At 54.8% G+C, this 21,295-nt stretch overlaps 9 protein-coding genes across 9 annotated transcripts; 6 read left to right on the top strand and 3 right to left on the bottom strand.

Moving 5' to 3' along the window:
- Nucleotides 1-455: 455 nt before the first annotated feature.
- VTN31DRAFT_3296 (uncharacterized protein) lies at nt 456-2,216 on the top strand (the record flags this gene model as incomplete). The annotated part of the gene is made up of 1 exon (XM_069403559.1): nt 456-2,216. One exon carries the CDS (start codon nt 456-458, stop codon nt 2,214-2,216), a length of 1,761 nt encoding a protein of 586 aa, XP_069262729.1.
- A 228-nt stretch (nt 2,217-2,444) lies between these two features.
- Nucleotides 2,445-3,203, bottom strand: VTN31DRAFT_3295 (uncharacterized protein; the record flags this gene model as incomplete). The annotated part of the gene is made up of 1 exon (XM_069403558.1): nt 2,445-3,203. One exon carries the CDS (start codon nt 3,201-3,203, stop codon nt 2,445-2,447), a length of 759 nt encoding a protein of 252 aa, XP_069262728.1.
- A 1,500-nt stretch (nt 3,204-4,703) lies between these two features.
- On the top strand, nt 4,704-6,091 carry VTN31DRAFT_3294 (uncharacterized protein; the record flags this gene model as incomplete). The annotated part of the gene is made up of 2 exons (XM_069403557.1): nt 4,704-5,206; nt 5,260-6,091. 2 exons carry the CDS (start codon nt 4,704-4,706, stop codon nt 6,089-6,091), a joined length of 1,335 nt encoding a protein of 444 aa, XP_069262727.1.
- Nucleotides 6,092-6,909: 818 nt separating this feature from the next.
- VTN31DRAFT_3293 (uncharacterized protein) lies at nt 6,910-10,449 on the top strand (the record flags this gene model as incomplete). Its single annotated transcript, XM_069403556.1, has 5 exons — nt 6,910-6,946; nt 7,092-7,166; nt 7,236-7,457; nt 7,514-10,291; nt 10,349-10,449. The coding sequence occupies 5 exons, from the start codon at nt 6,910-6,912 to the stop codon at nt 10,447-10,449; spliced, it is 3,213 nt and encodes a 1,070-aa protein (XP_069262726.1).
- Nucleotides 10,450-11,365: 916 nt separating this feature from the next.
- On the top strand, nt 11,366-11,936 carry VTN31DRAFT_3292 (uncharacterized protein; the record flags this gene model as incomplete). Its single annotated transcript, XM_069403555.1, has 2 exons — nt 11,366-11,454; nt 11,546-11,936. The coding sequence occupies 2 exons, from the start codon at nt 11,366-11,368 to the stop codon at nt 11,934-11,936; spliced, it is 480 nt and encodes a 159-aa protein (XP_069262725.1).
- Nucleotides 11,937-12,825: 889 nt separating this feature from the next.
- Nucleotides 12,826-14,001, bottom strand: VTN31DRAFT_3291 (uncharacterized protein; the record flags this gene model as incomplete). Its single annotated transcript, XM_069403554.1, has 1 exon — nt 12,826-14,001. One exon carries the CDS (start codon nt 13,999-14,001, stop codon nt 12,826-12,828), a length of 1,176 nt encoding a protein of 391 aa, XP_069262724.1.
- A 709-nt stretch (nt 14,002-14,710) lies between these two features.
- Nucleotides 14,711-16,151, top strand: VTN31DRAFT_3290 (uncharacterized protein; the record flags this gene model as incomplete). The annotated part of the gene is made up of 3 exons (XM_069403553.1): nt 14,711-14,785; nt 14,839-15,396; nt 15,603-16,151. 3 exons carry the CDS (start codon nt 14,711-14,713, stop codon nt 16,149-16,151), a joined length of 1,182 nt encoding a protein of 393 aa, XP_069262723.1.
- A 547-nt stretch (nt 16,152-16,698) lies between these two features.
- Nucleotides 16,699-17,392, top strand: VTN31DRAFT_3289 (uncharacterized protein; the record flags this gene model as incomplete). The annotated part of the gene is made up of 3 exons (XM_069403551.1): nt 16,699-16,712; nt 16,770-16,910; nt 17,002-17,392. 3 exons carry the CDS (start codon nt 16,699-16,701, stop codon nt 17,390-17,392), a joined length of 546 nt encoding a protein of 181 aa, XP_069262722.1.
- Nucleotides 17,393-17,549: 157 nt separating this feature from the next.
- On the bottom strand, nt 17,550-20,979 carry VTN31DRAFT_3288 (uncharacterized protein; the record flags this gene model as incomplete). Its single annotated transcript, XM_069403550.1, has 5 exons — nt 17,550-18,374; nt 18,427-18,899; nt 18,949-19,216; nt 19,278-20,672; nt 20,728-20,979. The coding sequence occupies 5 exons, from the start codon at nt 20,977-20,979 to the stop codon at nt 17,550-17,552; spliced, it is 3,213 nt and encodes a 1,070-aa protein (XP_069262721.1).
- Between the last annotated feature and the right edge of the window lie 316 nt (nt 20,980-21,295).

Raw genomic sequence — 21,295 nt, 5'->3', positions numbered from 1 at the left:
TCGAATCTCGTTGATTATCAAGTCCAGTACAGCTAACATTGATAGCATCTAGTGAAAGACTGATTCTTGTTCTGAAATAAAAAAAAATGACCTGATCAAATTCTCGATGCTCCCAACGGCTATTCAGAAAGATGCTGGCAGGAGTCGGCAGTAGACTTTTGACGCTGAAGTGCAGTTTGCTGGGTCGAAAGAGGTCAAGATGTTTGGTGGTGAAGCTTACCGGCCCCATGGCTTGATGTCCCTGGACTCAATGCTGCTTCCACAATGTCTTGAGGTCGTTTTGACCTCTTCCTTACCCCTACGGACACATGGACTCGACACTTGAATCCAGAACGCGACCATTATCAAGGTATCCATTGTGTTTGCGACAAGAGGCTGCTAGCTGCCTGCAACCAAAAAAAAAAAAAACAAATACGCTGGACGCTATTTGACATGGGCCTGATTCATCGGTTGAAATGACGTTTGTTCTTTTTTTTTTTTTTTTTTTTTTTTTTTTTTTTTTTTTTTTTTTTTTTTTTTCTGACGAGTCCTCCTCTGACGAGTCCTCCTCTGACGAGTCCTCCTCTGACGAGTCCTCCTCTGACGAGTCCTCCTCTGACGAGTCCTCCTCTGACGAGTCCTCCTCTGACGAGTCCTCCTCTGACGAGTCCTCCTCTGACGAGTCCTCCTCTGACGAGTCCTCCTCTGACGAGTCCTCCTCTGACGAGTCCTCCTCTGACGAGTCCTCCTCTGACGAGTCCTCCTCTGACGAGTCCTCCTCTGACGAGTCCTCCTCTGACGAGTCCTCCTCTGACGAGTCCTCCTCTGACGAGTCCTCCTCTGACGAGTCCTCCTCTGACGAGTCCTCCTCTGACGAGTCCTCCTCTGACGAGTCCTCCTCTGACGAGTCCTCCTCTGACGAGTCCTCCTCTGACGAGTCCTCCTCTGACGAGTCCTCCTCTGACGAGTCCTCCTCTGACGAGTCCTCCTCTGACGAGTCCTCCTCTGACGAGTCCTCCTCTGACGAGTCTTCCTCTGACGAGTCCTCCTCTGACGAGTCTTCCTCTGACGAGTCCTCCTCTGACGAGTCTTCCTCTGACGAGTCCTCCTCTGACGAGTCTTCCTCTGACGAGTCCTCCTCTGACGAGTCTTCCTCTGACGAGTCCTCCTCTGACGAGTCTTCCTCTGACGAGTCCTCCTCTGACGAGTCTTCCTCTGACGAGTCCTCCTCTGACGAGTCTTCCTCTGACGAGTCCTCCTCTGACGAGTCTTCCTCTGACGAGTCCTCCTCTGACGAGTCTTCCTCTGACGAGTCCTCCTCTGACGAGTCTTCCTCTGACGAGTCCTCCTCTGACGAGTCTTCCTCTGACGAGTCCTCCTCTGACGAGTCTTCCTCTGACGAGTCCTCCTCTGACGAGTCTTCCTCTGACGAGTCCTCCTCTGACGAGTCTTCCTCTGACGAGTCCTCCTCTGACGAGTCTTCCTCTGACGAGTCCTCCTCTGACGAGTCTTCCTCTGACGAGTCCTCCTCTGACGAGTCTTCCTCTGACGAGTCCTCCTCTGACGAGTCTTCCTCTGACGAGTCCTCCTCTGACGAGTCTTCCTCTGACGAGTCCTCCTCTGACGAGTCTTCCTCTGACGAGTCCTCCTCTGACGAGTCTTCCTCTGACGAGTCCTCCTCTGACGAGTCCTCTTCCAACGAGTCCTCTTCCGAAGAGGATATCGAAGACCATGGCCAGGTTAGTCAATCTGACAGCTGCTACCGGCCAGAGTCTTCGCCGGGAAAAAGCATTGATGAGCATCCGAGAGTCGCTGGTGACAGCGACCTAAACACCGATGCCGAATTTTTGCCTGGAGAAATCATCAATGATGATGTTCCCTCTCAAAGTGGAGCCGATGGCAATTGTGACGATACGGACTACAATGATCTCGAGTCCTCGCTTGAAGATATCGTTGAATTTCTTCGTCAAGTTGACGACTACCGCAGACGTATTCTCCTCGACATCTCCGTACCAGAGGAGGATGTCGACGAGGTTCTTCGCCAGTTTGACCACTGCCGCAGCCGTCTCCATCATCACGGCGAGTCGTCCTCGCGGCAAGAAATCCCCGCTGACGTCCTCCATCCTCGGCGAGCCAACGATCAGCATTTCGAATTCGAATTATCGTCTGATGAAGAACGCTTTTTCAATGACCCCCGTCCTTATGACATAGTCGATGATGGCTCCTTTGATCTCTAACTGGGTCGACGAGGATAGATGGAGGTGCTGTAGCACTGAGGCCCAATTCATTCCTCAACGTTGTTGTTGATCCATTTGGAGTGCGTGATTTGTCAGTAGGTAGAGCTGGCAGAGTGGAATTTGCATTTGTGTTCGAGGGTCAAGGCTAAGTGAATGGAACTTGAGTTTCCTGAATTGGTCTGTTCGTTTTCTGTGCGCAGAGCATACCGAATCTTGGATTCGGGTGTCTTATCTTTTCAGACGGTCAAGAGTCTTGGAGATCTCCGTTCGCAGGTGCTCGCTCCTCTTGATCAACGCCGTGATCTTCGCGGCTGTCTCCTTTGCCCCCCGTTCACCAACAAAAAAGAAATGGTTCCCTTGAACCGCCTCATCGGTCAGCTCTCTCCGAGCCTTATCCAATAGGGCTAACAAGGCCCTCCAGTCCCCATTGTCCGGCGTCGACGCCGGTACGACCTTGGACGCATCCGCGGTGAGCTTCAGCGTCAGCACGGTGCCCCAAACCGCGACGTCGTTCATCGCATGTTTGAGATCCCGCGCAACGGTCGGCCTTATCGCCGCGACGTAGGGATACAGCTCGTAGTCCCAGTCCGGAGCAGCGTAGCGCAGATCCTGGCCCGGTGCGCGGACAAATCCGGACACATTGTCTGAACGCTCTGCACGGGGATCGTCCGGCTTGCAGTAGGCGAGATCCCAGGAGTTGAGCTGCACGGGGAGATGCCCGATATAGTCGCGGCGGTACGACTCTTCGTCGATGATTGGCGGCCGCTCCGGCCGATCGAGTTGCTGCATCTCGCGCAACTGCGCCGGGAACGAGGTCTGGAAGATCGGACAAACTGCGTAGCCGTTACTGCTACGGTGGATAGCGGTGTACACGGGCCGGACGCCCGTGATACCGCCCGGTGTCGCCGCGAGGCTGATGAACAGGCGCAGGTCGAGCCCGCACGCGCGGGAAGCATTGACCAGGGGCTTGAGGATCCTGCCCGCCATGCTCCACACAAGGACCACGATTTGATTCGCCGTCCCTGTCACTGCACCACCATCACGACCCGCGCGGTGCTCGTTAATCACCGCCCGCGCCGTTTGAGCCGTCAGGTTGCCCCAATCTGTCAGGTTGAACGCCGGATACCTTGGGGGTATCACCTCAACCTCTGGGTCGAGCATCTCCAGCGGATACGACACCGCGAGTACATCGTATCCCTCCTGGTTCAGCCAGTAGGTAAGAAAGTCCTGTGGGGCGTGGCCCGGGTGCACCCCGTAGGCGATGCGGGCAAGATGGGCAGCTCCAGGGATGAAGATGATGAGCGGCCGTTGTGACTCGGAGCTCGTTGCCGGTGAATACCGGAAGAGCGGCTCGAACTCGCCAATTTTCTGCAGTCTCTCACCAGAGTAGATATTTGGGGCCATGGTGATACTTGAAGCTGTGTTCCGTTGTCTCTTTGTAAAGTTGTGCGAGGCTGGGAGCTAGGTCAGAGTCAAATCCTGTTTTTGATCAACGACAGGACATGTCCTTGAAGTTCATTGTTGGCTAACTCCACAAAGACCGGATGCTGTCATTCAAGAGATGGGCTTACAGAATTGAGGACTGACGGGTGTCCTCTTTGCTACAGGATGCGGTCTGTACTAACCGGTACGACTACGAGTAGGTTTGGAGACGGAGAGTGAAGCGGGGCGGGATTCGACGCTAAGTTAACTACCTTAAATGGCAAGGACCAATACGTTTACACTATTCCTTATATGGCCAGCCCACGTGACTTTCATGCTGTGAAAATAAAAATCTGTGTCCATGTTGGCTTCATTTTTTGATATTTTTCAAAAATCAAAGCTCGGTCAGGACTGCTTGTAAATAAACGATCCTCTAGACCTGTCGCTCAGCTGCGTGCTGCTGTGCGTCACATTGTCGCTCCTTACAGTCCTCCCGTCGGCCCGTTGGGGCCCCGTCACCACGGCGTCTCTCAGCCCCTCCAAGCTTTTCTCTTCTTCTCCCCTCTTTCAACCAACTGCAGGCACCTTGAAGGTGAGGAGGGGGAGCACATGGAGAAACGGATGGCCATGGCCAGTCAGAACGGGGCGATCCCCGTGATGTCGAACACTCCGGAGGGCCTGGTGCCGGCGTCGACATTGCCCCGTGTCAGCGGCCAGCAAACGACGCCCGAGTTCATCCGACCGGCGGTCATCAACCCATGCATGGCCATCAGCCAGTTGCGTCTGGCCGTGCCCAAGATCCGCAGCCATATCGTGCAGGCAATCGATAAGCACGGCAACCCTACAGACCCAGGGGGGAATAAGCACACTTCTCGTTAGGTAACTGGTCATGTGACAGTCTCCGGCAAAAAGTTCAAGCGGTCCGAGGTTCCACATTCCTTTTCCATCGGTCTTTGACCATGCCAAGACCGGCTCATCACCGTGGACATCCAGACATCCTCCGAAAGCTCTGTTTCGCACGCGGTTTTGACCATTCTCAACTTTCCTCTCATTCTACCCTCAAAAATGGAGGTGGCCTCGAGGTCACCTTCGAGGCTAGCACTCATGGCATCCGTCAGAGGACCGATCCTGCGGTCTCCGACCGTCCGATTCCCTTCGTTGTCTCTGTTCGGTGCCGTCGATCGAAGACGGCTTCTGACCCACTCCGCGCGGGCATTGGCGGGCAATGAGTCCTCGCTCCTGAGCAGCTTCGGCGGCGGAGGCTCCTCGTCGCATTCGGGGCCGCCACAGACATACTTTTCGCACAAGCCCAAGCTCCCCGCCAACACGATCATTCGGTTCGTGCCCCAGCAGACTGCGTGGATTGTCGAGCGGATGGGCAAGTTCCATCGCATTCTTGAGCCGGGGCTGGCGATTCTGGTTCCGTTCATTGATCGAATTGCCTATGTGAAGAGCCTCAAGGAGGTGGCTATTGAGATCCCGAGTCAGAATGCCATTACTGCGGACAATGTTACGTTGGAGCTCGACGGTGTGCTGTACACAAGGGTGTTCGATGCGTACAAGGCTAGGTATGGATTGTGTGAAGATTCAATTGAGGATGCGTGTTGACTGTGGGTGGCAGTTACGGCGTCGAGGACGCAGAGTACGCCATCTCCCAACTGGCGCAGACAACGATGCGATCCGAGATCGGCCAGCTCACCCTGGACCATGTTCTGAAGGAGCGCGCGACGCTGAACACGAATATCACCCAGGCCATCAACGAGGCCGCACAGGACTGGGGAGTGGTTTGCCTGCGATACGAGATTCGGGATATTCATGCGCCCGAAGGTGTTGTTGAGGCAATGCACCGCCAAGTCACTGCCGAACGGTCTAAGCGTGCTGAGATTCTCGAGTCCGAGGGTCAGCGACAGAGCGCTATCAACATTGCCGAAGGTAGGAAGCAATCGGTCATCCTGGCGTCCGAGGCCATGCGAGCCGAGCAGATCAACCGGGCGGCCGGTGAGGCCGAGGCCATTCGCTTGCGGGCCGAGGCGACTGCCAAGGGTATTGAAGCCGTGGCCAAGGCGATCAGAGACGGCCAAGAGAATGCCCAGAACGCGGTCAGCCTCAGCGTCGCCGAGAAGTATGTGGAGGCATTCTCCAACCTGGCTCGTGAGGGCACCGCCGTGGTTGTCCCGGGCAATGTCGGCGATCTCAGCGGCATGATTGCAAGCGCACTGTCGGTCTATGGGAAGGTCAACGAGAGCCAAGCCAAAGCCCTTGCCGCAAAGGCCTTGGGTGCTCCCGCTCCTTCAAGCGCCTCAGCCCCCGCTGAGTCGGCTGCAAGAAAGCCCGAGTCAAATCATTCCGAGACTCAGTCAGCATCTGCGGGGGAGCCCGAACCTCGTGCTGAAAGCGAGGTAGCCAAGAATGTTCTGGAGGGATTTGACGAGGCTAGCCGGCAGACAAGATGATCCGGTAGCGAGCCCCGTCTATGGGTACTCGTCAGCTCTCACCCTGTAAATCTCCAGTCATCCTCTGTCTTCCTTTGTGTCTTCAATACCTGCTCACATCAGTGTCATATTACCATCATTATTCCTCGGATGCATTCGGTGATTTTTTGTTTCCTGTTTATTTCTGGGAGCTGGAGTTTCTGCGTAAAGCATGGGCTTTTCGCCTTGGGTTGGCGACTGTACGATGATGATGAAGAAGAGTACATAAAAAACATGTCTGCGTGGTAATCGATACAATCATAAAAGCAGCCCATACTTGTTCCAAAAAACCTAATCAAAACTCCAAAGTCAGAGACTTTGGTTTTCATTATTGATGTTAGTAATCCGTACTTTGATGCTAGTACTTTATCCATGTCAAGTCTTATCAGATCAACCCATGCTTGGCATTCCGCACGGCGCACTCTGATTGGCCCAATTTAAACCCTTTTGCAAAGTGCCTAATTCGCGCTGCTGAACAAGGCGAAACCGGGCTTGCGCAAGTCCGGTTTTTACTGAGCAAAAGCCATCAGATCGTGCCGCCATCACGTCCATCGCGTCCGACCACCCGCGCCCATCGAGAAAAATACAGCCGCACAACGGTCTGTCCCAGGAAAAATATCCACGGAATCAGAGAAGGAAATTGGAAGGGAGGAAAGACTGCTATGCTGGATTTCTAAAGGCCCGCCGTCGTGCACATCCTGGCCCCCGTCGCTCGTTGGGAATTCAGCGTTGAATAGGGAATACACAAGGGAGCCATAAAGAGAAAGGGTGTTGCGAAGGTAGATCGGAGACGGGGCAAGATGCATATCATTAAGCCGCACTGGCTGACACATGGAGGTGGGTATATTGTTGCTACGCGCTCTGCCCGGCCTTTGGTTATCGACTCTATACTGAATACTTGTTCTGGCCCGTGCCAGGATAATGTTGCCATGGAGCTTGGATTTCTATAGTTTGTGCTGCTAACTGCATGTTTTCTACACAGGGGAACGCAAGGATTTTGAAGTATATAGCTGCGATGTCTCGCCGGATGGAACTCGTCTGGTCACAGCCGCCGGAGGTGAGCTATACTCTTTGTTTGATGTGAAGAGAGTTCGAACGGGAACAATCCTGGCTAACGCGCCGACAGACGGCTATGTGCGCATTTGGTCGACCGAGGCAATCTACAGCGCTACGGACCCTAATGCCAGCAGCAAGCCGAAGCAGCTGGCGTCCATGAGCAACCATTCGGGCACCATTCATACGGTGCGCTTCTCGCCGAATGGCAAGTACCTGGCGTCCGGCGCGGACGATCGCATTGTTTGCGTGTACGTGCATGATTCGAACCCGCCGTCACATGCTTCGACGTTTGGTATGTAACTTGCTCCCCGTTCTGCGAGTCAGAGACATGGCTGATGACGATTCAAGGGACAAACGAGGCGCCGCCGGTCGAGAATTGGCGCACGATCCGAAGACTGATTGGCCACGACAATGACGTACAGGACCTCGGCTGGTCGTACGACTCGTCAATCCTGGTCTCCGTGGGCCTGGACTCCAAAGTGGTCGTCTGGTCCGGTCACACGTTCGAAAAGCTCAAGACTTTGCTGAATCACCAGAGCCACGTCAAAGGGATCACCTTCGACCCCGCAAACAAGTACTTTGCTACCGCCGGTGACGATCGCACAGTGCGCATCTTCCGATTCACCTCGCCGACCCCCAACTCGACGGCCCATGACCAGCTCAACAATTTCGTCCTGGAGACGACCATCTCGGCACCGTTCGAGTCGTCGCCGCTGACTGCGTATTTCCGTCGTTGCTCATGGTCGCCTGATGGCATGCACATTGCTGCCGCGAACGCCGTCAACGGCCCCGTCAGCTCGGTGGCCATTATCAACCGAGGCTCATGGGACAGCGATATCAATTTGATCGGCCACGAGGCGCCCGTGGAGGTCTGCGCGTTCTCGCCCAGACTGTACTCGCCGCATCCCGTAGAGAAGATGCCCGTGGACGGCCAGGGCCATACTCATGGTCTCGTCACCGTAATTGCATGCGCCGGCGGTGACAAGTCGCTTAGCGTTTGGGTCACCAGTAACCCGCGCCCCATTGTGGTTACGCAGGATATCTCTGTCAAGTCGATATCCGATCTTGCATGGAGTCCTGACGGCAGGACTCTATTTGTCACCGCCCTCGACGGGACGATTCTTGCAGTGCGCTTTGAGGAGGCCGAGCTCGGGTACCCCGTGTCTCTGGAGGAGAATGAACGGTCGCTGGCCAAGTTCGGCAAGAACCGGAGAGGCGCCGGTATCGCAGAGACCGTGGATGGTCTGCTTCTCGAGGAGCGAAGTAAAGCTGGGGAGTTGAAGGGCGTGGAAGGCCGGATGGGTGCGTTGATGGGGGATGGTCACGCTTCCACGGGGCCGCCTGTCAACGGCGCCGGTCCAGCAGCAGCCACGAACGGGACGGTTACTGAATCGCAGAAGCGGGTAGCTGATAGCACATCGCTGGCTCCGGCTGAATCAGAAAAGGACAAGGACAAGGAAAAGGAGAAGGAGAAGGAGAAGGAAAAAGACAAGCCTGATCCGTATCAAGCTAAGCTCGAGCGACTGAAGCAGCGTCCAACTTACACCAAGGATGGCAAGAAACGGATTGCTCCTCTCTTGGTGTCCGGCGCAGGCGCCGCCCAGTCCTCACTCCCGCAGCCAAAACTGATGGCTTCTGCCGCGCCGAGTCAAGCAGCCGAGGCACCGCAGAGCGTGCTGGATCTGTCCAAGCCGTTCGACGGTCTTCCGAGCGGTGGACTAGCCACGCTCCTGTTTGGAAACAAACGAAAGCTCGCGCACCTTGAAGGTGAGGAGGGGGAGCACATGGAGAAACGGATGGCCATGGCCAGTCAGAACGGGGCGATCCCCGTGATGTCGAACACTCCGGAGGGCCTGGTGCCGGCGTCGACATTGCCCCGTGTCAGCGGCCAGCAAACGACGCCCGAGTTCATCCGACCGGCGGTCATCAACCCATGCATGGCCATCAGCCAGTTGCGTCTGGCCGTGCCCAAGATCCGCAGCCATATCGTGCAGGCAATCGATAAGCACGGCAACCCTACAGACCCAGGGGGGGAGTCGCGTCCGGCGCGGGTGGATATTGTCTTCGAAGCACGCAACCCGCCGCCAGGCACGGTGACGGGCCGAGCGACAGATCGGGAACCCGTGCGGGTCACGCTGACACGCGGCGACCAGCCGCTATGGCAGGACTTCTTACCTCGCGCCGCGCTCCTGGCCACCGGCAACGGCAGTTTCTGGTCCGTCGCCTGCGAGGACGGTTCTATCTACATCTGGACGCCGGCCGGGCGCCGCCTTGTCAGCGCGCTGGTGCTCGAGGCGCAGCCCGTGATCCTCGAAAGCAACGGGCCATGGCTCATGTGCATTACGGCGGTGGGCATGTGCTACGTGTGGAACGTCAAGACGCTGTCCTCACCTCATCCTCCCGTCTCTCTCCAACCCGTCCTCGACGCGGCGATCCATGCACAGACCGCGCAGCCTACTGTAGCGCCGTCCGTGACAGGCGCGCGCATCAACTCCGAGGGCCGGATCGTGGTCGGCCTCTCCAACGGCGAAGGATACGTCTACTCGCAGGCCATGTACACCTGGCAGCGCATCTCCGAGGCATGGTGGGCCGTGGGTAGCCAATACTGGAACACGACAGACGCCCCAGTCGGCAACCTCCAGTCTTTGCGCGCCGCCCAGAAGAAGGACGACGCGAAGGAGCCCATCTCCGCGGGTATTATCCCGTGGCTGGAGCGCAATACCACCAGCGAGACCCTTCTCCGTGGCCGCGCCTACTTCCTGCAGCGGCTCATCAAGACACTGCTGTCGCGCGAAGGGTACGAAGGCTTCGAGGCCAACGTGTCAATCGCGCACCTGGAGAACCGCGTGGCGGCCGCACTGTCCCTCGGTGCTAAGGAGGAATTCCGGCTGTATTTGTCCATGTATGCCAAGCGCATCGGCGCTGAAGGTCTGCGCGGGAAGGTCGAGGAGCTGCTCCGGTCGCTTGTCGGGGGTATATTCGAAGATGATGATGCAGGTCAGCACACCGACGCGGCGCATAAGCGACCGCAGACGGAACAGGACCGACGGACCTGGTCGGGTAGCACCGACACGCTCTGCGGATGGCCCCGAGCGGTGCTGCTGAAAGAGGTCATTGTCGCTCTAGGTATGCTTCCTATCGGACTAAAATGAATCGTTGGATATCACCCGCTGACTGAGATAGGCAAATATCGCGACTTGCAACGCATAACGGTGCCCTATGCGAAGCTACTCGGCGTCGTGGATGGCGAGGAGCCCGACGGCGATGCAATAATGAAGACCTGACAATAATGGACAATGTTTTTGTATCATTCTTACCGTTCGGTTTTATCTCCTTGACTAATCTACATCCATTGTGTTTTGCGACGGTGTTGTGTTTTGATTTGTTTGACCAAGGGCTGGAGGTTCCCATTGTTTATGTCGAATACTACGGTTTGTATGGGTTGGCTCTCCGTGGGCTTGTTTGGCTTTGGGTTTTTTTGCGTTGTCTGTTTTGCTTCGTGTATTACTATTGAATAGCGGATATCTTCGACAAATCGAACTGGGTGATGGGGTTTTGTTCCAGAAATGGGAGGAATATTGCGCCCATTCGAGGCGTTGCTCGTTTCGACTACAACATAGAATCCGTGGGACTTGCTCGCCATGGCTTCACTCGCAGCACACCCGATCAATCAGAATCAGCAAAGAACCAAGCAATTCGAAGCCAGGCCGACGAAGCAAGTCCAAAGTCATCGATCACCTCGGCGAGGAGGGAAAAAAAAAACATTCAAAATGAGTTGCCGTGGCCGTGATTGCACCAAAGTAGGCTCATCGTTTCTCGATTCCGACCAAGAGGGTGAGGATTTTGATAGTCGTGATGGAATCACCAAAGCCTTGGACAGCGACCTCGAAGCCTTCTTGCTCGCAGAGAGCAACCTTGATTACTTTCTTTCTCCTGTTAACTCCACCGGCCATCTCCATCTCGACGAGTCTGAGCCATTGTCGGGAGAGATCTTCGACGACCACGTCCCTTCTCGTCCTGGAGCCAATGGTAACGATAACAGTGCGGACAACAACGCCGAGTTTTCGCCCGAAGAGGATATTAATGGCCTTCATCGTCGACTTGAGAACTGTGCCAGCGGTTTTGATCACGAGTCTTCTGACGACGAGTCTTCTGATGAGTCCTCTTCTGATGAGTCTTCTTCTGATGAGTCTTCTTCTGATGAGTCTTCTTATGATGACCTACCCGGGCTTTGAGCCGTACATCGATGAAATCCTTCCGAAGAAGGCGCAGTTAGAATCTGTAAAACTGTAATGCCATGCCCATAAAGGGACCAGAATCTTATTTGGTAAATAGAGAGAGAGAGAAAGAGACTGATGCCGTTGCAAACTTCCCATATAGAGCCGATCGAGGAGCCACCCTCTACGTAATCGACTCCAAGCCGCTCTTCTACCAAAACGGAGATACCCTCATTCCGCATCTACGTCTTGTGCACATGTTTCCAGATGCGCTGCCGCGTCTGCGGGTCGATCGCGGCGCGATTCCTTTTATTCTTTCGGGCGCTGCGCTGATGGCGCCCGGGTTGACGTCCGCAGGGGGGTGGCTGCCGGATAGCGACCATGCGCTGCAGGCCGGGCAGGTCGTTGCCGTGGGTGCGGAGGGGAAGGAGGAGGTGTGTCTCGTGGGCCCGCTGAAGATGGGTACAGAGGAGATCAAGCAGAAGAAGAAAGGGGTAGTGATGGATGATGGGCATTATCTCGGAGATGGGTTGTGGAAGTTAAATTTGGATTGATTCCGGATAGAGTTCTTGATGATCCTCCTCTGACGAGTCCTCTTCCAACGAGTCCTCTTCTGATGGGTCCTTCTCTAAAGGGTCCTCTTCCAACGAGTCCTCCTCCGACGAGTCCTCTTCCAACGAGTCCTCTTCCGAAGAGGATATCGAAGACCATGGCCAGGTTAGTCAATCTGACAGCTGCTACCGGCCAGAGTCTTCGCCGGGAAAAAGCATTGATGAGCATCCGAGAGTCGCTGGTGACAGCGACCTAAACACCGATGCCGAATTTTTGCCTGGAGAAATCATCAATGATGATGTTCCCTCTCAAAGTGGAGCCGATGGCAATTGTGACGATACGGACTACAATGATCTCGAGTCCTCGCTTGAAGATATCGTTGAATTTCTTCGTCAAGTTGACGACTACCGCAGACGTATTCTCCTCGACATCTCCGTACCAGAGGAGGATGTCGACGAGGTTCTTCGCCAGTTTGACCACTGCCGCAGCCGTCTCCATCATCACGGCGAGTCGTCCTCGCGGCAAGAAATCCCCGCTGACGTCCTCCATCCTCGGCGAGCCAACGATCAGCATTTCGAATTCGAATTATCGTCTGATGAAGAACGCTTTTTCAATGACCCCCGTCCTTATGACATAGTCGATGATGGCTCCTTTGATCTCTAACTGGGTCGACGAGGATAGATGGAGGTGCTGTAGCACTGAGGCCCAATTCATTCCTCAACGTTGTTGTTGATCCATTTGGAGTGCGTGATTTGTCAGTAGGTAGAGCTGGCAGAGTGGAATTTGCATTTGTGTTCGAGGGTCAAGGCTAAGTGAATGGAACTTGAGTTTCCTGAATTGGTCTGTTCGTTTTCTGTGCGCAGAGCATACCGAATCTTGGATTCGGGTGTCTTATCTTTTCAGACGGTCAAGAGTCTTGGAGATCTCCGTTCGCAGGTGCTCGCTCCTCTTGATCAACGCCGTGATCTTCGCGGCTGTCTCCTTTGCCCCCCGTTCACCAACAAAAAAGAAATGGTTCCCTTGAACCGCCTCATCGGTCAGCTCTCTCCGAGCCTTATCCAATAGGGCTAACAAGGCCCTCCAGTCCCCATTGTCCGGCGTCGACGCCGGTACGACCTTGGACGCATCCGCGGTGAGCTTCAGCGTCAGCACGGTGCCCCAAACCGCGACGTCGTTCATCGCATGTTTGAGATCCCGCGCAACGGTCGGCCTTATCGCCGCGACGTAGGGATACAGCTCGTAGTCCCAGTCCGGAGCAGCGTAGCGCAGATCCTGGCCCGGTGCGCGGACAAATCCGGACACATTGTCTGAACGCTCTGCACGGGGATCGTCCGGCTTGCAGTAGGCGAGATCCCAGGAGTTGAGCTGCACGGGGAGATGCCCGATATAGTCGCGGCGGTACGACTCTTCGTCGATGATTGGCGGCCGCTCCGGCCGATCGAGTTGCTGCATCTCGCGCAACTGCGCCGGGAACGAGGTCTGGAAGATCGGACAAACTGCGTAGCCGTTACTGCTACGGTGGATAGCGGTGTACACGGGCCGGACGCCCGTGATACCGCCCGGTGTCGCCGCGAGGCTGATGAACAGGCGCAGGTCGAGCCCGCACGCGCGGGAAGCATTGACCAGGGGCTTGAGGATCCTGCCCGCCATGCTCCACACAAGGACCACGATTTGATTCGCCGTCCCTGTCACTGCACCACCATCACGACCCGCGCGGTGCTCGTTAATCACCGCCCGCGCCGTTTGAGCCGTCAGGTTGCCCCAATCTGTCAGGTTGAACGCCGGATACCTTGGGGGTATCACCTCAACCTCTGGGTCGAGCATCTCCAGCGGATACGACACCGCGAGTACATCGTATCCCTCCTGGTTCAGCCAGTAGGTAAGAAAGTCCTGTGGGGCGTGGCCCGGGTGCACCCCGTAGGCGATGCGGGCAAGATGGGCAGCTCCAGGGATGAAGATGATGAGCGGCCGTTGTGACTCGGAGCTCGTTGCCGGTGAATACCGGTAGAGAGTCTCGAACTCGCCAATTTTCTGCAGTCTCTCACCAGAGTAGATATTTGGGGCCATGGTGATACTTGAAGCTGTGTTCCGTTGTCTCTTTGTAAAGTTGTGCGAGGCTGGGAGCTAGGTCAGAGTCAAATCCTGTTTTTGATCAACGACAGGACATGTCCTTGAAGTTCATTGTTGGCTAACTCCACAAAGACCGGATGCTGTCATTCAAGAGATGGGCTTACAGAATTGAGGACTGACGGGTGTCCTCTTTGCTACAGGATGCGGTCTGTACTAACCGGTACGACTACGAGTAGGTTTGGAGACGGAGAGTGAAGCGGGGCGGGATTCGACGCTAAGTTAACTACCTTAAATGGCAAGGACCAATACGTTTACACTATTCCTTATATGGCCAGCCCACGTGACTTTCATGCTGTGAAAATAAAAATCTGTGTCCATGTTGGCTTCATTTTTTGATATTTTTCAAAAATCAAAGCTCGGTCAGGACTGCTTGTAAATAAACGATCCTCTAGACCTGTCGCTCAGCTGCGTGCTGCTGTGCGTCACATTGTCGCTCCTTACAGTCCTCCCGTCGGCCCGTTGGGGCCCCGTCACCACGGCGTCTCTCAGCCCCTCCAAGCTTTTCTCTTCTTCTCCCCTCTTTCAACCAACTGCAGCTGGTTCTGCTTTGGCCTTTGGCTTTTCTCGGTGCAATCAGCAGTTCAGGCCTTCCCATCTCTCATCTCTTCTTATATTTCGCACTTACGCGACAAAGAAGAAAAAGAAGATGGGCCCGAAGAAGGAAGTCAAGCAGGAAAAAGTTCTCCTGGGTCGTCCTGGGAACAATTTGAAGAGCGGGATTGTATGTGAGCAGATTCGGAGATAGATCAGACCGGCGAATTAATTTCTGGATAGGTCGGCCTCGCCAATGTCGGCAAATCGACCCTGTTCCAGGCCATCACCAAGTCTACGCTGGGTAACCCCGCCAACTTCCCCTACGCGACCATTGACCCTGAAGAGGCGCGCGTCATTGTTCCTGACGAGCGCTATGACTGGCTGTGCGAACACTACAAGCCCGCATCGCGAGTCCCCGCCAACTTGACCATCTACGACATTGCCGGTCTGACCCGCGGGGCCTCGACGGGTGCCGGATTGGGAAATGCATTCCTGTCGCACATCCGCGCTGTCGACGCGATCTTTGAGGTCGTGCGGTGCTTCGATGATGCAGAGATCATTCACGTTGAGGGTGACGTTGACCCGGTGCGAGATCTCAATATCATCAGCGAGGAGCTGCGCTTGAAGGATATCGAATTCGTCGAAAAGGCTCTGGAGAATCTGCAAAAGCAGACAAAACGTGGCGGGCAGACCCTGGAGATGAAGAAACTGAGGGAGGATGAGGCGACCGTTGCCAAGGTGCTTCAATGGCTGAAGGATGGCAAGGATGTTCGCCAGGGAGATTGGAACCCGAAGGAGGTACGCTTCCATCTTTCATTGCTGATTCCTAGCTTTGCGGTTCATGATGAACAAGAGCACTGCTCGAATCTAACCCAGCTCGTCGAACGCCCCATAGTTTCACGTTGGGGTTGTCTTGAGATAACGTCCATTCTGATTTCCTTCCCCAGCCGTCTTACGTTTTTGCCAAGTCTGGATTGTGATTCGACACTGACGAGTGACCATAGGTCGAGGTGATTAACCCTCTCTTCCTCCTGACGGCGAAGCCGGTAGTCTACTTGATTAATTTGAGCGAGCGAGACTACATCCGCCAAAAGAACAAGCATCTGCCAAAAGTGGTAGAGTGGATCAAGCAGAATTCCCCGGGCGACCCGGTGATTCCCATCTCTGTGTCCTTTGAGGACCGATTGGCCAAGATGAGCGAGGAGGAGGCGGCGGAGGAATGCAAGAAGCTGGGCACCAAGTCTGCACTGCCCAAGGCGATCGTGACCATGCGCCAGGCGCTGAACCTGGGAAGCTTTTTCACTGTGGGCTCGGACGAAGTGCGACAATGGACGATCCGCAAGGGCACCAAGGCGCCCCAAGCGGCTGGTGTAATCCACAGCGATTTCGAGAAAACCTTCATCCAGGCCATCGTGTACAATTACACAACTCTCCGTGAATACGGCGACGAGGCCGCGGTCAAGGCTGCGGGTAAAGTTATGACAAAGGGCAAGGACTATGTCGTTGAGGATGGGGATATCCTCCTGATCAAGGCCGGAGCGGCCAAGGGTTAGATGAGGGACGGATTATAGAACTGGCAGCGAACATGTGATGTAATAGTCATTGAACGGTCAACGGACATGGTAACCTCTGCCACGACTAGAATACCCACCTGATTTTCGTACAAACCGAGTTTCAACTATCGGTCGGGACCATCCAACACAGCATTGAGCACATAAAACATCTCTGCATCTACAGAGAATTGAGGAAACCAATCAACCAAAGAACTGAGTTGGCATCAACTTATCTAAGAATTGCGCATTAGAATTACAGTATCGAGCACTTGAATTGCATTCTTTCAAGAAGCCGGTCGCAGAATTGCATCCGGCAAATCTGATGTCCACTCTAACCTCCGTTACTTACCTACCGAAAAGGCTTGGGCAGTTTGTCTGGTTCTGCACGTGACGAGAGGGCTTCTTTGAAAGAAGCTCTTGTACAAATCAGGAAGTTACGTAATCCGCCGACTGGGCCAAAATAGTGTGTCGTTGACATCCCACTTAACAGCTCGTCCGCGGAGCTGCACTCATCAATCGAAACGACAGTTGATAATACTTTTTCAAGATGTTCAAGAAGGAGTGAGTACTCCAGCTCGAGTACTATATCACTCAGAAGGATCTTTCTAACATTGACAGAATTCACCCCGGCGCACCAACAAAAGTCAAATCCTCCGTCCAGCGCGGCCTCCGCACCAAGTTCGTCGAGACCTACCCGGGCTTTGAGCCGTACATCGATGAAATCCTTCCGAAGAAGGCGCAGTTAGAATCTGTAAAACTGTAATGCCATGCCCATAAAGGGACCAGAATCTTATTTGGTAAATAGAGAGAGAGAGAAAGAGACTGATGCCGTTGCAAACTTCCCATATAGAGCCGATCGAGGAGCCACCCTCTACGTAATCGACTCCAAGCCGCTCTTCTACCAAAACGGAGATACCCTCATTCCGCATCTACGTCTTGTGCACATGTTTCCAGATGCGCTGCCGCGTCTGCGGGTCGATCGCGGCGCGATTCCTTTTATTCTTTCGGGCGCTGCGCTGATGGCGCCCGGGTTGACGTCCGCAGGGGGGTGGCTGCCGGATAGCGACCATGCGCTGCAGGCCGGGCAGGTCGTTGCCGTGGGTGCGGAGGGGAAGGAGGAGGTGTGTCTCGTGGGCCCGCTGAAGATGGGTACAGAGGAGATCAAGCAGAAGAAGAAAGGGGTAGTGATGGATGATGGGCATTATCTCGGAGATGGGTTGTGGAAGTTAAATTTGGATTGATTCCGGATAGAGTTCTTGATGATGATGGACAAGGATGATAACGGGGTGAAAAAATGATCATGTCGAATAGATCTGTGATGTCAATCGTGTGGGATTGCAACTTGTTTTATGTACATGGATCGGATGGATCATCACTGTACAGCTTCTTCCAGGATCATCACGCCTCTGGCGGCTCCATCGGTGATACGTACCCACTACTCCCTTCCGATCGCCCTGCCTCTTCATCCTCCGCCGGCGATCGATTGCTGGCTCTCGTCCCTGACGAGAGATCACTGTCCTGCCGGTGTATTCGCTGCGGGGAAAGCAATGACGAACTTGATCCTGCCGAAGGCAGGGTCAGGCCAAGCCCCTTCATGCTGATGCTGTTGTTGTCGCTTATCTCTGAGCCAGACCGTCGGAGTCCGACGCGTTCAATCGCTCGTTGCAACAGTCCTCCAGAACTGTCCAAAGCAACCAAGAAGCGTGCCAGCTCGGCACACAGGTCCCAGTCTTCTCGCTGCGTTGCCAACCGGAGCAATCGCACGGCGGAGTCTTCGATCCGCGCATCACCGCCGTCCTCCTCCTCGTCTAGGGCCTGGAGAACGAGCAAGTACCCGGCTGCCGTCTTGAGCGACTTTAACCGCAGCGCCTGTTCGAACAGATCCTTTGGGGGAGGGAGGTGCGCGAACAGAGTCCGCCACGACCGGATCTCGTTTTTTCGCGTGCATTGGACGATGATGTCAAGGTATACGTCTGTCGGTAACGACGCTTGGAGGAACGAAATCACCGACGGGAGAAGCGAGTGTGGTGTTTGACCATCACCCTCGACGCTAGATTTGCTCTCCTCGGCGCCGACCGTTTCGTCCAGCACGTGGTGAAGAAGAATCTCGAGTGCATGTGCATAGTATGAAAGGTGCTTGTAGTAGTGAGACAGGGACAGCGCCGCCGGCATGTCGACGTTTGCTAGACTATGACGCAGGAAGTAGGGAAGAAACAGATGCGTCTGCAGCAACGTCAGCGACTAATCTGCGACGTCCTCACAGTGATAGATTTACCCTTATTGCAAACTTCAGAATTGAAAATGTTACGTCCCGCCTTTGAATCGTCTCGGACTCGATGCCCAGGATGATCCCCTTGTTGAGAAGTACTGACAATGGATAAAAGTCAACCGGCACAGGAAGAGGTTTGGGTACCTCCTCCCGCTGCAGGATCTCTTGAACGTCGCTCCAGGCGACCAAGTCCCGCCCGCAAATCCAGAGCGAGTCTCTGAGTGACAGATTGCTTTGCGCTGCCCGAAAAACGACATCCGCCGACGGGCTGTTCGGTACGGACTCTTCGCTTGGCGGCGCAAAGTTGAAGGACAGTTGATCTCGCATCAAAGTGTAGTACTCGACATCCTGAGCCACGATGCGCATGTCATATTTGAGATCTCCGCTGTCCGATACTGACGGCTGCAGCAAGACCAAATTGCCGTCAACTAGTAGCAGTACAGAAGCGACTTTGACATCCTGTGATGGATCTCCGTTGCCTACTCCAATCAGCAAACGACTCCATTACAGTTGAGAAGAAGTACTTACGCAGCTGCTCCTCTGGTAGGATCCAGCTGATTGAGCGCACCCGTGTCGGGGAACGCACAATCCCGTAGAAAGCAATCTGACCAACTGGTACCAAACACACGTTGCTTTGCAAGGAATGAATCACAAAGTGGTACAAGACGTTGTCGTACGTATAGACGAGGAGCGAATCCTCCCCCGAAGGACCGATAAACACCGCGGGTGACGCAAGATATTCGGTGTGAAGGATATTGTTGTTGGAGAGAGCTAACTCTCTCGAGTACATACGGAGCTGCAGGTCAATTGCCAACGGCGTTAGTGTCACTTCCATCAGGATCAGTGATCAACCTTACCTCGAACGACCCGTTGCTGTCAATAGCCGCGATGAGAAAATGTCCGTACCAGCACATTCCCCCTCGAACTGTGAATGAGTTCTCGGCTTCCGTATCTTCGAATGTCTTCCACCTGCCGCTGTTAACGCTGTAGTGAGCCAAACCACGTCTTCCAGCAATGGCCACATATCGACCATCTTGAGAGACAACGCAGGATCGAATCGGCCATTGGGCATGGAGGTATGCCGGCGGGTACTGAGCATGATGCCACAACGAATCCTTGCCAGAGATTGTCATCAGGTCCGGCAGGTCGTGGCCACGATATAATATTATCTCCGTCCCCGTCTGCAAAAGCGCTCTTGCGAGATTCGCAGGAGAGTAGCAGCCCGTCATGGCGCTGCGGGCGGTCTCTAGAATCCAAAGTCGCCGATCATCCTTCGCAGTAATAAGAATATCGGATCCGCCACCGATCCAACAAGCTGCGGAAACACTAGTGAGCCAGTTTTCGTCATTTGCTTCGGCCAAAGCACGATCTACGGAGACACTGCTGCCCACAGGTCTTCCAAAAACGCTCCAGTTGGCCCAGCCTCGCTCGAAACCAACGAATAAACAGTATCCGTCAGGCGAGTAACTCATCGACGTGATTTCGCCAGTGGTAGCTGCAGACGCCGGCGGCTGGACTGTGTGAGAGACTGCGACGTTTCCCGCGTAGTCTTTGGCGGTGTACACGACGATCTCGCCGTTAGCACAGCTTACGGCGAGAAGCGAAAATCGCGCATTGACGGCCGCCTTCACGGCTCGCTGACCGTCGTTTACAGGTGTGTGGAAGCAAAACCCTCTGAACAGCTTTGGTGGATCATCCGACTCGGAAGCGCCGTCCGGCTTCCTTTGCATCGAGTATGCATGCCCGTCGCTTGTCACCCAAATGAAAATATTCATGGCCCGATCATACACCATCTCCGTCACCGTGACCTTCTTAGACACTCCCAGCATCCGGCTAAGCAGTTCGGATGTCGACTGGGTTCCATTCTTGTCTGGCGTCCACCGAATGCACTGGATTGCCGCCGGTTTCACAGTTGCCACGATCAGCTCATTATCGAGCGCCAATGCCTTTCCAATGCCGGATTCCACCTTGATCGCCATCCGGAACCGGATGCTGACATCGCGAATGTCGTTGACGTCTTCCCCACCGAAGTGGCGTGCCAGCTGCTGGCGACGGTGAGGATTGGAGTGGTTGAATTGCTGCTGATAGACTCGAGCATTGGGATCCGAGGCAACAGTATAGGTCAGCAGGTAACCGTGCAGCGTTTGGGCGACTAATATCGTCGAGTCTGGGTGCATGAGCAGCGAGACATTCGGGCCGTATGTGTCGAGCGACGCGGATGACCGTGCGATGGCAGCTACGACCCCTGTCGGCTGATTATTTTCTCTTTAGCTTGGAAGACCTGAACGACGATCGAGATCGAATCACCTTTGTCTGCCACACTGCGATCGACGACTCCGTCATTGTCGCAAAGAAGTGCCCATTGCGCGAGACACAGAGGCCAATGAGTGGCTCCCGCGCCCAAGCATTTCGACTCCGTGCTCGCCGCGTTGAACCGTCGAACGAGCCTTGCCTCGCCGTCTCGCGGCCATCACCGGCGTCCTCTTCTCCATGGACGGTCACGGGGAGGTCTGGTCCATTGACCGCATAAACCCGGGGGACCCCATTTGGCCAATACATGGCGGGACGCGACGACGTGGTCACAGAGGGATCAACAGCATTCCTTGAGACATTTCCAAACTACGCTATCCAACGGAGGTCCGCAGTGTCATGCTCAACGGAATCATCAATATCGAGGGATAGGAACTAGCGCCCAAAGTGCCCAGCACTCACTATGTACTTAACCAACTGTAACCAGCGTAGCTTTGGCCAACGAGGGCAACCGACCCCCGATCCCCGAATTGGTGTCAGTCACGTGATGATAAGATAATGCCACCGAATCCTCTAGGCACCCCCGCGTCGCAGACAGTAACAGCCAGGGTGTCGATTAAACTGA

The sequence above is a fragment of the Thermomyces dupontii genome (genome assembly GCF_041956625.1).
Source record: "Thermomyces dupontii strain NRRL 2155 unplaced genomic scaffold VTN31scaffold_2, whole genome shotgun sequence".
In the NCBI taxonomy this organism is placed as follows: domain Eukaryota; kingdom Fungi; phylum Ascomycota; class Eurotiomycetes; order Eurotiales; family Trichocomaceae; genus Thermomyces; species Thermomyces dupontii.
Note: the sequence above shows the minus strand (reverse complement) of the source record. Positions and strands in the feature narration are given on the sequence as shown.